Below are 15,636 nucleotides of genomic sequence, written 5' to 3'. Positions count from 1 at the left end.
GCGTCCAATCAGCAGAGGCCTGGGACTCGCCTCAGCCAATCAAGAAGAGCCAGGTACAATCCGTCCGGAGGAGGCGTGTGACGCAAGAGGTCCGTCAAAACAAGGTTACGGAATGCCGCTGGGGACAAACTGAGTCAGGCGCGGGGCTGCGTGGTGTGATGAAAAGTAATCCCTTCAGTTTTCATCCTTGTCAAACGAAATTAACTTTAGACTTGGAAACTACGCCTTTGCGCTCTCCGAATAGAAACTGGCCCGAGGAGTGCCGGAGGCAAAGCACGGGGACGCGCCTGGTGGGTATTCCCGGCGTAGCGGGGTCTACCCCTTCATCCTGCTGTGCCTATGAGCCATGCCACTGCCTCCGACCCTGCGTCCCGAAGCTCACTGGCATTTCCTATGACTGCTAGATACGGAGAAGAAAAAGGAAGCAGGAGCATGACTTCTAGGTTGACCCAAGTGGCCACCTTTTCTATATTTCTAAAGGCATCCAACTGAAATTCCCATCCATGTTTGTATCGTCCCCAGAGGTCCCCATAATTTTCCCAAGAAACAAGACTCCCGGGTTGTCAAATTCCCCTAGATCATGGAGTTAGACATTGTCCCTCAGAGGGAGATAAACAGTTAAGTTGAGTGGGTTGAGTCAACTGAGGCATGCAAACGCTATCAACAACCATTCTGGGGGATTCTTGACTAGCCTCTAACTCAGAGATCCGACCGTCCCTAATTCTTCTGTGGGAGGATATCACCATGTCCAACCTATTCTGGGGACTTAAACTGCTTTAGAATTAATTGGACTGGGCTGTGAGATGTCTTAGGACACTCAAGCTCAGCTGTCATTACTGTTTTTGGGCTGTCCTGGAATTAGTTCTATAGACCAGCTTGGCCTAGAACTCACAGAGTTCCGCCTGCCTCTGCCTCCCAAGTGCTGGGATTAAAGGCATGCACCACCACTGCCCGACTCCCAGCTACTGCTTTTAAAAGTCATGTACAGGTAATGGTCCACACCAGCAATTTCTGCTTTCTTAAGGCAGAAGCAAGAGGACCCTACAAATTCAAGGCCAGATTAGACTACATAGCAAGGACACCAGGCAAGTTCCGGCGACACAGTGAAGCCCTCTTTCAGCAAACAAATAGTATAAAGGCCAAATTGTGGGATGCCCGTGGAAGAAATTCCTCACCAATAATAAACTTTTACAGCATTTCCTGGGCTATGGAATAGTGAGGACGTACTTGTAATGGCAGTAATCCAAAGATAGAGGCAAGAGGATTAGGGGTGCAAGGCTAGTTTCTGCTACATAGCAAGTTCCAATCTAGCCAGGGTTGCATGAAACCCTGTTTGAAAACAACAGCAACAACCGCCAAAAGCCAAGCTATGTGGGATTGCAAACCTAACACTCAGGAGACAGCAACAGACAGATCTGTGTGAGTTAGTGAGTTCCAGGCCAGGGAAAGCTACACAGTAAGACCTTGTCTCAAAAAAAACAACCCCCCCCCCCAAAAAAAAAACCCAAAGCAAAAATGTCTTTTCAAAAAGGTGAAGAAAGCTTTCAGGATGGCACAGCAGGCCGGGTCCCTGCTGCCATGTGTGAGCACCTGAGCCCCACCCTTTCAGGATGGCACAGCAGGCCGGGTTCCTGCTGCCATGTGTGAGCACCTGAATCCCATCCCTGGGACTCATGGTGGAAGGAAAAAGTGGCACCCAACATCTATCATCTTCACTCATGGACTGTGACACACACACAACAAATTTCTGCACACATAAGAAATGGATATAGCTATTTTTATGAAACTCAACTGCTAAAGCATCTGTTTAGCACATGCAAGCACCTAGCAGGAACAAAACCCCAAGTTTAACCCCAGTATCTCCAAAAACCAAATATTCTCTGGGCTGAGTCTATAAGTCAATAGATAAGCACTGCCTAGCATACACACGTCTAAGAAGCTCTTGGTTCACAACACACACACATGCACACACGCACACATCCATGTCTGTGTGCTCGCTCTCTGATTTCTCTCAATGAAAGCAAGTGAGTAGAACTTACTTCATGAAAGAACCATGGTGCGGGAGAATTATCCGTATTCTGTCAATCTGTCAATCATATTTTAATAAAACGCTGATTGGCCAGGCAGGCAGTATAGGCAGGAAAGCCAGACAGGAAGTAGAGGTGGAGCAAAGAGACTGGGAGTATTCTAGGACGCTCCCTCCGCATTCCTGCGCAGACCACCGAAGAGGCAACATGTAAGCTGTCACACTGAGAAAGGTACTGAGCCCATGTGGCTAACACAGATCAGAATAATGGGTTAAGATAAGTCATAAGAACTAATAAGTAGCCTGACCTAATGGGCCAATCAGTTTATAACCTTATGGAGTCCTGTGTGTGATTTTTCGTTGGGACTTGCCGGCTGTGGGGTACTGGGCGGGACAGATACCCCAACAAGCCGGCCCTCATGTTACAGAACCATGAGGTGGAGGCAGATGGATCGGTAGTTCAAGGCCATTCTCTGCACCATAGTGACTACATAGCCTGGGCTACAGGAGACTCTCTCGAAAAAATAAAACCAAACCATAAAAGGGGCAGGCAGGAGAACACAGGCACTTGGTATCCATACTCCATGGACTCCTATATCAAAATAGGAAATACCTAATTCAAAGGATCTCTGACATCACAGGTTCTAAGATTTAAATTTTCACACACAAAGCTAAGTGCTAAGAGACTTAAACAGTTCCTATATGGAAATCTCTACATCAAGAGCTCATAATTCTCATAATTTAAGAGACCTCAGGAGTTAAAGAGCTCGAGATACATGGAATAAATAAGTTACTTTTGGTTTTGTTGAGCTAAATTCTCACTCTGTAGCCCAAACTGGCCTTGAAATTGTGATCCTCCTGTCTCAGTGTTCCCAGTACTGGGGATAGAGAAGGGTGTCACCACACCCCACTGAAGAGCCTACTTTATTGCTGGACGGTGGTGGTGCCTTTAATCCCAGCAGTCAGGAGGCAGGGTCAGGCAGATCTCTGTGAGTTCAAGGCCAGTCTGGTCTACAGAGCTAGTTTCAGGACAGCCACAGTTACAAGAGAAACCTTGTCTAGGAAAAAAAAATAAAAAGACCGAACATATAAAACAAAACAAACAAAAAACTAAACTGCAGTCTGTGAGCCTCTGAGATGAGCCTTAGGAAGTCAAAATTTAAAGATCCAAACCAGGTGTGGTAGTGTTCACACCTTTATCCCTACAGGAGGCAGCCGAGGCAGGCTGATCTCTGAGTTCAAAGCCAGCCTGCTCTACACAGTGAGTTCTAGGCCACCCGGGCTACATAGTGAGACCCTGTCTCAAAAATAAAAAAGTTCTGGGGATCTGATGAGTGATAGAACATTTGCGTGTGTGAGGCCTTAGGTTCAACGTCCAAAACCACAACAAACAGGGGAAGTGTGAAGCCAGTGGGAAAGATGCCTCAGTGGGTAGAGGTGCCAGCTGCCAGAGCCTGGCAGCCTGAGTTCAGTTCCTGGAAAGCACGCCAAGGTGGAAAGAGAGAACTCACTTGAACATTGTCCTCTGATGTCCAGAGGTGCACTGAGCGCCACACATGCACCCACACATGGTAATTTTAAACAATTTTAAGCATTTTTTAAAAATTTTTATGTACATAGATAGCTATTTCTCTCTCTCTCTCTCTCTCTCTCTCTCTCTCTCTCTCTCTCTCTCTCTTTCTCTCTTTCTTTCATGCCTGTATGAGGATGTCAGATCCCCTGGAGCTGGGGTTACAGTCAGTTGTGAGCTGCCATGTGGGTGCTGGGGATTGAACCCAGGTCCTCTGGGAGAGTAGTGCTCTTAATCAACTGAGCCATCTCCCCACCAATTTTTAAAAGTAGAATCTGAAGCCAAGTTGTTGGCACCATAGTTCTAGTGATCTGTGTTAAATGACTTGTCTTATCTCCGCCCCAGTCTCCCCAGCTGTCATATGTAGTATGTAGTATAATAACACTTACTACATAGAATTTCTTGTGAGACTTAGGTTAATGCACATAAAGTGCTTAGAGCAAGTGCACAGCGTAACGTGAGAGCTGGCTGCACACTAGCCATCGTTATTAACCACCCGGGGGACCTTCAGCTGGACTCGGAGGCTGAGCATCCAGCTGGAAAGGCCTGTCTAGGAGTGTCTTCTGAATGTGATTTGCATAACGGTTGAGAGCCAGCTGACGTCAAGAGCTTCTTGAAGTCCTAGGTCAGCTGTAGCCTTGGAAATGGTCCCAGCTGCAAGACAGCCCCACAGCCTCCCCACCGACCCTGCTTCCTACTCCACTGCTAAAACAGCAGGAAGTGAAACAGTCCTGGGCCTACAGCTTGCCCCATCCGCCTCATCCCACCTCCCTTTCCTCATCTTTCCTTCACCTTTCAGCTCTTTTTAGGACTCTCAGGACATCCATCAGAGGTAGCAAAAGTAGAAGAGACAGTACACAAGGTGGAGTGGACTCCCCAGACAGCCTCTCAATTTCCTTATTCCATTTCTATCCATCCTACGTAGACGAACCATCTCTCCCCCAAAGTGAGTCAATCCTACAGTGCTGGCAATGTCTCATCTAAAGGTAGGTATACCTGCCACAGCATCCTAATGACATGTGAGCCAGACGTCTCACTGGCGGCTAAAACAGTCCTGAAGGGTCCTTGCTTCCACACGCCTTGCTAAAATTGGAAGGATACAGAGATTAGCATCCCTGTGCAAAGATAACATACCAATCCATAAAGCATTTTATATTTAAAAAATAGACTCTGGGTGGTGGCACACACCTTTAATTCCAACACTCCGGAGGTGGAGGCAGGCAGATCTCTGAGTTTGAGGCCAGCCTGGTCTACAGAGTGATTTCCAGGACAGCCAGGGCTACACAGAGTTTCTATGTGTCGAACGAACAAACAAACAAACAAAAACAAACAAACCAAAAAACAAACAAAAGTCCTAAGGGAAGGGAGACTCCCATTGAGAATGTGTCTCTCAGAGGAACAGTTAACTTTGAGAGCCTTCCGTGTGGTCGTCTACAGTCTCATTCTGACGTCCAAATTGTCCTGGTCTCCTCCGTGGGGCTGGGGCAATTCCAGCTCCAGACCACCCTCCCCTCCCACGTCCAACCTCACGCTGTCAGTTGCTTCCCTGGATGTTGCGTCATGGACGGTGATGAAATCAGCCATCAGTGGATTTTACCCGTGGATGCAATAGGCTGCGAACCCAGCACGGATCACTGCCACTGCACCTTCAACTGCCTAGAACTTGTAGCGACACTGTTTCAGCCATGGGGTAGGACGGGGTGGGGGTGGAACGTCGAAGTTGGATTTGCAGTACTTGTTTCCACTGGTTCTCTGAAAAATCATTGCCTCAATCCCACAGAACCGATGACAACCTCAGGCTAAGTGGAATGAGAAGTCAAGCAGTTCTTAGTCAACATTATAACCCCAAAGTACCCTTCCCACAATGAGGGCTGGCACAGTAATGTCTTACCCTGCCCTGAAAAGACATCTCAGGTCACAAAGTACTTTCATGGTTACTGTTGCCTCCAAAAGCAGGACCACCCAGTAAAAAAGATACTCTTTCCCACGGTGGAAAAGAAGGGCTTTGTTCTCACGTAGATGGTATCACACAGGAACCAAAGTTCATTTCAAACTGAGCTCACCATGGGATTTGGCGATGAATGAATGCTGTTTTGGTTTTTCCTTGGGCAAGAGGAAGTGAGGAAATCAGAGTGGGATGAGGTAAGAATAATGCCTTGAGAGGCAAAAATATCAGACAGATTGCACGGGAAGGAACTGGAGACGGCATGAATTAAAATATTCGTTCCTTCCCCGCCCCGGCTGCAGCTATCTCTGTTCCTGGAGAGCGTGACACATGTCCCATCCTCGGCCTCCAGCCACAGCAACCTCAACACTCATTTCCCCTGGAACCAAGGAGCTGTACCTGGGCTCTCCACAGAGGGAGATGATGCAGGGAGGGGAATCCCACCTGCTCTGAGTCACCTGCTAGTGTAAAGGGCGGGTCTCACAACTCAGGGACCTTAAAAAGAGACTGCGAGACAAAGGGAAGAAAACAGGAAGCATCTTAGAAACCGGACTACAAGAGTCAGAACAAAGGGAGGCGGGTGGAGAGTCCACCAGGCCTGGTGCAGGTCACAGAACCAGCCGGATTTGAGACGCAGACAAGAAGATGCTGGGTTGTAGAGCCATACTACTGCTGTGGCTGCTGCCCTGGGCGGCGCAAGGCCTGGCGGTGCCTAGGAGCAGCAGCCCTGACTGGGCACAGTGCCAGCAGCTCTCTCAGAACCTCTGCACACTGGCCTGGAGTGCACATCCTCGAGAGGGACCCTTGGTAAGTGTGAGCTCCTGCAGCCATGCAGAAACCCTCTCAGTGTGAAGTGTGATGTAAGCTGGGGCCCTGGGTGGACTCTGGAGGGCTGAAGGTCATCACAGAATGAGAAAGGACAGAAGATGAACTTTGGGGAGAGCCTAAGAGTCCGCTGGACTGCAAAAGTACTTGTGTTGCCGGGCAGTGGTGGCACACACCTTTAATCTCAGCACTCAAGAAGCTGGGGCAGGCAGATCTCTGTGAGTTCGAGGCCAGCCTGGTCTACAGAGTGAGTTCAAGGACAGGCTCCAAAACTGCACAGAAACCCTGTCTCAAAAAAGCAAAACAACAACAAAACCCAAAACCTTATCTCATCCTCCCTCGGCCCCATTCCAGGATCTGCTAAGAGAAGAAGGAGGTGAAGAGGCTAGAAATGACGTCCCGCACATCCAGTGTGGGGACGGCTGTGATCCCCAAGGACTCAAGGACAACAGCCAGGTACCATCCAAATGATGTTAGTACATCTAGGGCAGGGGGAGGAATGAGCTGGCATCATATCGACCCTTCGCTATGCCTGAGACAGTAAAGAACTGCCGTGGGCTTGAAGCCGGCCTGAGCTCCATGGAGTAGGTTTAAGGCCACAGCCTGAGCTAGTGAGATGCTGTCTAAAGAAGAGGAAGAAAAGAAGGCAGGGCACTGGAAAAGAGTATCCATATGCTTTCATTGCTTCCTTCTTTCCCTAGTTCTGCCTGCAAAGAATCCACCAAGGTCTGGTTTTTTATAAGCAGCTGCTGGACTCAGACATCTTCACAGGGGAGCCTTCTCCACTCCCTGATGTGGGCCAGCTTCATACCTCCCTACTGGGCCTCAGCCAACTCCTCCAGGTATGACCCAGGGATCTGGAGGATGGGACTAGCCAGTGTCCGAGATGGAAGCTGGGAGCTTAGTATTTGAGTCCGTTCTGACTGTGTCTTGTATCCTTTTAGCCAGAGGATCAGCACTGGGAGACTCAACAGATGCCTAGCCTGAGTCCCAGCCAGCAGTGGCAGCGTCCCCTTCTCCGCTCCAAGATCCTCCGAAGCTTCCAGGCCTTTGTGGCAACAGCTGCCCGGGTCTTTGCCTATGGAGCAGCCACCCTAGCTGAGCCCTTAAAGCCAACAGTTTAAGTATGGCACCCAGGTTCCCAGCAATGATAAGATCAATCTACCAATCCAGGCATCTATAAGCCAACAAGCTAACTGACCCATTAGTACTTTTGGTTGTTGTTTTGTTTTGTTTGAAGGGCAAGGACAACTTTACTAAAGGGGAGGGGGACCAGAACAGGTGGCTCCCTAGAGGAAGGAGATGGAGATGAGGAATAAAGACATGGCCTTTGCCATGGAAGCTGGCAAGCAACCGTATGGTGGAAGGGGTGGGAGCATGTCAGGGAAGCAATGAGAAAGACCAGAGCACCAGAAAAAGTGAGCCCAAGCTTTACCCAGATGGAAGCTCGGTACCTGCCTGCTTAGTCCCTGAAGACTGCAGACGGCCAACGTGGACTGACTGTGGTTTCACCTGGGGCAAAGCTGCACTGCAGACGGCCAACGTGGACTGACTGTGGTTTCACCTGGGGCAAAGCTGCATATTTATTAATCTGGAAGGGAGATTTTGGTATTTATCCTTGTGAAAGAAGTTTACAGGATTGTTATTTATTTTATTTATAAGGAATTATGTATTTTTTCCAATAAAGACTTATTTATGTGGCTCTCTGAGTCTAATTTCTCTTTCTTTCTTCCTTCCTTCCTTCCTTCCTTCCTTCCTTCCTTTCTTTCTTTCTTTCTTTCTTTCTTTCTTTCTTTGCCACGGACTGGTTCAGGGGAGCCACTCAGACTGTGGGAGAAGCAGGGTCTTGGTAACAGGAAGGCACAAGTTCGGCGAATGACAGGCAGACACAACTATAATGAGGTTTGAATCTGCTGCAATTTTACTAAAATTCAAGCATAACTTTTATGGGATTACAGAAGGAAGTTGGCAGACATAAAAGCTTACATAAAAAAATGATTAGAGGCTGTTGATTATTCTCAGCAAGTCTTGTGGTCAGGGTCAGGTGGGCAGAGCTTGTCTTTGAAATTCGTCTCACACCACTAACCAACTGCGCTTTCTCATGGTCCTAGATCATATCTGCCCTCAAGGTAACCCAAATACTATTCTTCAGGATTCCACTCCCAGGGTTTGCTCCAATATTGGCTTCATGTTGTCAAGAATAGCCTGCCTCTCTTTCCTATCTAAAATGCACCAGGGGCTTCTCATTCTGGCTAGCCTCTCCATAAATGTTAACTCACGCCACTCCATACGTTCTCCTTCATAATTTACCCATCTTCTACCATCATGAGCTCTTTCTGCTCTAGGGTATCCATAAATTCCCCCAGAGAGCGAGCCGGAGTCTTAATAACATTAATGGCCTGAATCAAGGGAAGGGACTGACGCATCAGTTCCTCCATATCCAAGGAGCCTTTGGGAATGTTTCCTGGTTCCTTGAACAGATTAGGTTTTTGTCAAGAGAAAAGTAGAACAGAAGAAGAAGATAGCAGAGCCAAAGCAAGAAACCATCGCCAGGAACAAAGTGAACGCGGTCGTTGAGGCTGATCAGCCACCACAACTCGAGCAGGCAGCCAGGGGGCCGCCGGGGGCCAAGCTCCAGGAAGCAGGAGCCCTCATTTTGAGACGGCCACCACCTGAGAGGCATCTTGTCACACAGGCGAGACAGCCGTGGATGTGGCCTTTCTTTTCTTCCTTCCTTCTTTCCTTCCTTCCTTCCTTCCTTCCTTCCTTCCTTCCTTCCTTCCTTCCTTCCTTCCTTCCTTCCTTCCTTTCTTTCTGATTTTTCGAGACAGGGGTTCTCTGTGTAACAGCCCTGGCTGTCCTGGAACACACTCTGTAGACCAGGCTAGACTCGAACTCACAGAGATCCGCCTGCCTCTGTCTCCCCAGTGCTGGGATTAAAGGCATGCACCATCACCACCCAGCTTTCTTGACTCTACTTTCTTTTTTTTAAATTTATTTATTCTTATTTAATATGCATTGGTGTTTTGCCATGGGTGTCAGGTCCCCTGAAACTGGAGTTATAGACAGTTGTGAGCTGTCATGTGGGTGCTAGGAATTGAACTCTGGTCCTCTGGAAGAGCAGTCAGTGCTCTTTTTTTATACATTTTTTAAAATAATAATGTTAATTAATACAATGAAAGGAAAGGGAAGCCACAATCTGAAGAGGAACCAATGAATATCCAACCATTTCTAGATTAAAGGCAAATATTAACGTGACCGCTTTTATAAGATTTAACCACAGTCTGTAGAGAGCGGGCGGAGAGATTGATCAATAGTTAAGAGCACAGATTATTCTTCCAGAAGATCTTAGTTAAATTCCTAGTACCCACTTCAGGTGGCTCACAACAGCCTGTGACTTCAGTTCACAGGAGTCCGATGCCTCTAGTCCACATGCACGTGGCACACACCTTCACACACACATAGCCACACAATTAATAAAAAACAATTTTATACATTTTTATTAATATTTATTGAGCTCTACATTTTTCTCTGCTCCCCTCTCGCCTTTAGCCCTCCCCCAAGGTCCCCATGCTCCCAATTTACTCAGGAGAGCTTGTCTTTTTCTACTTTCTACTTCCCATGTAGATTAGATCTATGTATGTCTCTCTTAGTGTCCGCATTGTTGTCTAAGTTCTCTGGGATTGTGGTTTATAGGCTGGCTTTCTTTGCTTTATATTTAAAAACCACCTATTAGTGAGTACATGTGGTAATTGTCTTTCTGTATCTGGGTTACCTCACTCAAAGTAGTGTTTTCTAGTTCCATTCATTTTCCTGCAAAATTCAAGCTATCTTATTTTTTTCTGCTGTGTAGTACTCCATTGTGTAAATGTATCACTTTTTTTTTTAATCCATTCTTCGATCGAGGGGCATTTAGGTTGTTTCCAGGTTCTGGCTATGGCAAACAAAGCTGCTATGAACATAGTTGAGCACATGTCCTTGTGGCATGATTGAGCATCCTTTGGATATATACCCAAAAGTGGTATTACTGGGTCTAGAGGAAGTTTGTTTCCTACTTCTCTGAGAAATCGCCACACTGACATCCAAAGGGGTTGTACCAGCTTGCATTCCCACCAGCAATGCAGAAGTGTTCCCTTTTCCCTACAACCTCTCCAGCATAAGTTGTCATCAGTGGTTTTGATCTTGGCCATTCTTACAAGTGTAAGATAGAATCTCAGAGTAATTTTGATTTGCATTTTTCTGATGACTAAGGATGTTGAACATTTCCTTAAGTGTCTTTCAGCAATTTTAGATTCCTCTGTTGAGAATTCTCTCTTTATATCTGTACTCCATTTTTAAAATTGGATTATGTGATCTTTTGGTGTCCAATTTCTTGAGTTCTTTGTATATTTTGAGATCAGACCTCTGTCTGATGTGGGGTTAGTGAAGATCTTTTCCCATTCTGTAGGCTGTCGTTTTGTCTTGTAGACCATGTCCTTTGCTTTACAGAAGCTTTTCAGTTTCAGGAGGTCCCATTTATTAATTGTTTCTCTCAGTGTCTGTGCTGCGGGGGTTCGATTTAGGAAGTGGTTCCCTGTGCCAATGCGTTCAAGTGTACTTCCACTTTCTCTTCTATAAAGTTCAGTGTGACTGGCTTTATGTTGAGGTCTTTGATCCATTTGGACTTGAGTTTTGTGTATGGTGATAGATATGGGTCTATTTTCATTCTTCTGCATGTTGATATCCAGTTATGACAGCACCACTTGTTAAATATGCTTTCTATTTTACATTTGATATCTTTTGCTTCTTAATCAAAGATCAGGTGTTGGAAGATGTGTGGATTGATATTCGGGTCTTCTATTCAGTTCCATTGGTCCTCCTGTCTGTTCTTTTGCCAGTACCAGGCTGTTTTCAGTACTGTAGCTCTGTAGTAGAGTTTGAAGTCAGGGATTGTGATGCCTCCAGAAGTTCTTTTATTGTACAGGATTGTTTTGGTTATTCTGGGTTTTTTTTGCTTTTCCATATGAAGTTGAGTACCATTCTTTCAAGGTCTTTGAAGAATTTTGGTGGGATTTTGATGGGCATTGCCTTGAATCTGTAGATTGCTTTTGGTAAGACTGGCATTTTTACTATGTTAATACTGCCTACCCAAGAACATGGGAGAGCTTTCCACTTTCTGGTGTCTTCTTCAAAGATTTAAAGTTCTTGTCATACACGTGTTCCATTTGTTTGGTTAGAGTTACTCTGAGATAGTTTATGCTATTTGTGGCTATTGTGAAGGGTGTTGATTCTCTGACTTCTTCCCCAGCCCTTTTATCATCTGTATACAGGAAGGCTACTGATTTTTTTAAAAATATTTATTTATTTATTATGTATACAATATTCTTTCTGTGTGTATGTCTGCAGGCCAGAATAGGGCACCAGACCTCATTACAGATGGTTGTGAGCCATCATGTGGTTACTGGGAATTGAACTCAGGACCTTTGGAAGAGCAGGCAATGCTCTTAACCGCTGAGCCATCTCTCCAGCCCCCTGATTTTTTTTTTGAGTTAATCTTGTATCCTGCTACATTGCTGAAAGTGTTTATGAGTTGTAGAAGTTTCTTGGTAGAATTTTTGGGATCACTTATGTAAACGATCATATCATCTGCAATCAGTTAGAGTTTGACTTCTTCTTTTCTGCTTTGTATCCCCTTGATCTCCCTTTGGTGTCTTATTGCTCTAGCTAGGACCTCAAGAACTATATTGAATTGATATGGAGAGAGTGGACAACCTTGTCTTGTTCCTGATTTAGTGGAATCGCTGGGAGTTTCTCTCCATTTAGTTTGATGTTAGCTGTTGGCTTGCTGTATATTGCCTTAATTATGTTTAGGTATAGTCCTTGTATCCCTGCTCTCTCCAAGACCTTTATCATGAAGGGATGTTGTATTTTGTCGAAAGCTTTTTCGGCATCATGTGGTTTTTATTTTTCAGCTTGTTTACATGGTGGATTATGTTGACAGAGTTTCATATGTTGAACCATCCTTGTATCTGTGGGATGAAGCTGACTTGATCATGGTGGATGATGGTTCTGATGTGTTTTTGGATTCGATTTGTTAGTATTTTATTTAGTATTTTTGCATCAATGTTCACGAGTAAAATTGGTCTGTAATTCTCTTTCTTAGTAAAGTCTTTCTGTGGTTTGGGTATCAGGGTAATTGTAACCTCATAAAAAGAGTTTGGCAACATTCCCTCTGTTTCTATTGTGTGGGATAATTTGAGGAGTATTGGTATTAGTTCCTCTTTGAAAGTCTTGTAGAATTCTGAGCTGAAACCATCTGGTCCTGGGCTTTTTTTCGTTGGGAGACTTTTGATGACTGTTTCTATTTCTTCAGCAGTTATAAGTCTGTTTAATTGTTTATCTAGTCTTGATTTAATTTTGGTAAGTGATATTTACCCAGAAAGTTGTCCATTTCCTTTAAGTTTTCCAATTTTGTGGAGTACTGGTTTTCAAAATATGACCTGATGATCCTCTGCATTTCCTCCATGTCTGCTGTTATGTTCCCCTTTTCATTTCTGATTTTGTTTTTTTTAATGGTGAGTAATTTTTTATATTTATTTATTTATTATGTATACAATATTCTGTCTGTATGTCTGCAGGCCAGAAGAGGGCACTAGACCTCATTACAGATGGTTGTGAGCCACCATGTGGTTGCTGGGAATTGAACGCAGGACCTTTGGAAGAGCAGGCAATGCTCTTAACCGCTGAGCCATCTCTCCAGTCCCCTCATTTCTGATTTTGTTAATTTGGATATTCTCTCCCTGCCTTTTGTTTAGTTTGGATAAAGGTTTGTCTATTTTGTTGATATTCTCGAAGAACCAACTCTGTCTCATTGATTCATTGTATTGTTTTGTTTCTATTTTGTTGATTTTACCTCTCACTTTGATTATTTCCTGCCTTCTAGTTATCTTAGGTGAGTTTGCTTCTTTTTGTTCTAAAGTTTTCAAATGTTCTGTTAATTCACTAGTGTGGGATTTTTCCAGCTTCTTTATATAGGTGTTTAGTGTTATGAATTTGTCTCTTAACACTGCTTTCTTTGTGTTCCATAAATTTGAGTATGTTGTATGATCATTTTCATTGAATTTTAGGAAGTCTTTAATTTCCCCCTTTATTTCTTCCTTGACCCACTGATGAGTCAGGTGAGCATTGTTTAATTTCCATGTGTTTGTGGGTTTTCTGGAATTAGATTTGCTGTTGACTTCTAGTTTTAGATCATGGTGATCTGATAAGGTACATTGGGTTATTTCAATTTTTTTCGTATTTGTTGAGGTTTTTTTTTTGTGACCGAGTATGTGGTCAATTTTTGAGAGGGTTCCATGAGGTGCTGAGAAGGAGATATATTCTTTTCTGTTTGGATGAAATATTCTATAGATGTCTGTTAAGTCCATTTGAGTCATAACATCTGTTAGTTTTCTTATTTCTCTCTTCATTTTTTGTCTGATTGACCTGTCCAGTGGTGAGAGGGGAGTGTTGAAGTCTCTCACTATTAGTGTGTGCGGATTAATATATGATTTAAGCTTTAGAAGTGTTTCTTTGACATATGAGGGTGCCCTTGTATTTGGGGCATAGATGTTCAGTATTGAAATTTCCTCTTGATGGATTTTTCCTGTGACTAATATGAAATGACCTTCTTTGTCTCTTTTGACTGATTTTAGCTTAAAGTCTATTTTGTTAGCTATTAGGATAGCTACACCCACTTGTTTCTTAGGTTCATTTGATTAGTATATTTTTTCCCAACCCTTTATTCTGAGACAATGTCTGTCTTTGAGGTTGAGATGCGTTTCTTTTTTTTATTTATTCATTTATTATGCATTCAATATCTGCCTACATGTGTGCCTGCAGGCCAGAGAGGGCACCAGATCTCATTACAGATGGTTGTGAGCCACCATATGGTTGCTGGGAATTGAACTCAAGACCTTTGGAAGAGCAGGCAATGCTCTTAACCACTGAGCCATCTCTCCAGCCCCCTGAGATGCGTTTCTTGAATGCAGAAGAAGGATGGATTCTGTTTTCATATCCAATCTGTTAGCCTGTGCCTTTTATAGGTGAGTTGAGTCCATTTACATTAAGGGATATTAATGACCAGTGATTGCTATCTCCTGTTAATATAGTTTTCATCATTGGTGATGTTAATTTGTGCATTTTTTTTCTTCTTCAGGATTTGCTGTAATGAGATCAGCAATTGTCTGTGTTTTTGTTGGTGTAGCCATCTCCCTGTGGTTGGAGTTTTCCTTCTAGTATTTTGTGTAGGGCTGGGTTTGTGGCTAGGTATTGGTGAAATCTAGATTTGTCATGAAATATCTTGTTTTGTCCTTCTATGGTGATCGACAGTTTTGCTGGGTATAGTAGTCTCGGTTGGCATCCGTGGTCTCTTAATAACTGCATAACACTTGACCATGATTGTCTGGCTTTCATTTTCTACACTGAGAAGTCAGGTGAAATTCTGAGAGGTCTACTTTTGTATGTTACTTGGCCTTTTTCCTTTGCAGCTCTTAATATTCTTTCTTTACTCTGTATGTTTAGAGTTTTGATTATTATGTGGCAAGAGGACTTTTTTTTTTGGATCCAGTCTATTTGGTGTTCTGTAAGCTTCTTGTATCTTTATAGGCATATCTATCTTTAGGTAGGGAAAGTTTTCTTCTATGATTTTGTTAAATAAATTTTCTGTGTGCCTTTGAGTTGAACTTCTTCTATACCTATTATTCTAAGATTTGGCCTTTTCATGGTGTCCCATATTTCATGGATATTTTGGGTTAAGCTTTTGTTAGATTTAATGTTTTCTTTAACTGATCAGTCTATTTCCTCTACTGTATCTTTAGCGCGTGAGATTCTCTCTTGCATTTCTTGTTTCTGATGTTCATGCTTGTGTTTGTGGTTCCTGATCTTTTTCTCATGATTTCTGTTTCTATAATTCCTTCAGCTTGTGTTTTCTTTATTGTTTCTATTTCAGTTTTCAAGTCTTGAATAGTTTCTTTTATATGTTTGATTTCTTTTTCTTTTTTTTTAAGTGATTTGCTCATATCTTCCAATTTTTTGTTTGTTTTTTCCTCCATTTCTTTAAGGGAATTTCTCATTTCATTTTTAAGAATTTCAAACATTTTCTTGAGTTTATTTTTTAGATCATTTTCTTCAGGTTCATCCATATTTGGTTGTTCAGGTCTTATTTTTGTAGGGTCTTTAGGTTTTACTGGTATTGTGTTGCTGAGCCTTGAACTCCTGACCCTGTGTGTACCTCCCAAATGCTGGGATAAC

The 15,636-nt window shown here is 43.8% G+C and overlaps 1 protein-coding gene and 1 pseudogene across 1 annotated transcript; both read left to right on the top strand.

Annotated features, from left to right (window-relative positions):
- The first annotated feature begins 4,660 nt into the window (after positions 1-4,660).
- On the top strand, positions 4,661-4,756 carry LOC125390130 (U6 spliceosomal RNA; annotated as a pseudogene).
- A 188-nt stretch (positions 4,757-4,944) lies between these two features.
- Il23a (interleukin 23 subunit alpha) lies at positions 4,945-8,049 on the top strand. Its single transcript, XM_048418411.3, has 4 exons — positions 4,945-6,348; positions 6,721-6,822; positions 7,068-7,208; positions 7,311-8,049. The coding sequence occupies exons 1-4, from the start codon at positions 6,187-6,189 to the stop codon at positions 7,488-7,490; spliced, it is 585 nt and encodes a 194-aa protein (XP_048274368.2). The 5' UTR covers positions 4,945-6,186; the 3' UTR covers positions 7,491-8,049.
- The last annotated feature ends 7,587 nt before the right edge of the window (positions 8,050-15,636 follow it).

The sequence above is a fragment of the Myodes glareolus genome, chromosome 26, assembly GCF_982192425.1.
Source record: "Myodes glareolus chromosome 26, mMyoGla1.1, whole genome shotgun sequence".
NCBI classification, from domain to species: domain Eukaryota; kingdom Metazoa; phylum Chordata; class Mammalia; order Rodentia; family Cricetidae; genus Myodes; species Myodes glareolus.
Note: the sequence above shows the minus strand (reverse complement) of the source record. Positions and strands in the feature narration are given on the sequence as shown.

Coding starts and splice junctions, on each gene's coding strand:
- Il23a (XM_048418411.3), top strand. CDS start 6,187: ATGCTGGGTTGTAGAGCCATACTACTGCTGTGGCTGCTGCCCTGGGCG. Junction 6,349..6,720: donor ATCCTCGAGAGGGACCCTTG/GTAAGTGTGAGC, acceptor GCCCCATTCCAG/GATCTGCTAAGAGAAGAAGG. Junction 7,209..7,310: donor GCCTCAGCCAACTCCTCCAG/GTATGACCCAGG, acceptor GTATCCTTTTAG/CCAGAGGATCAGCACTGGGA.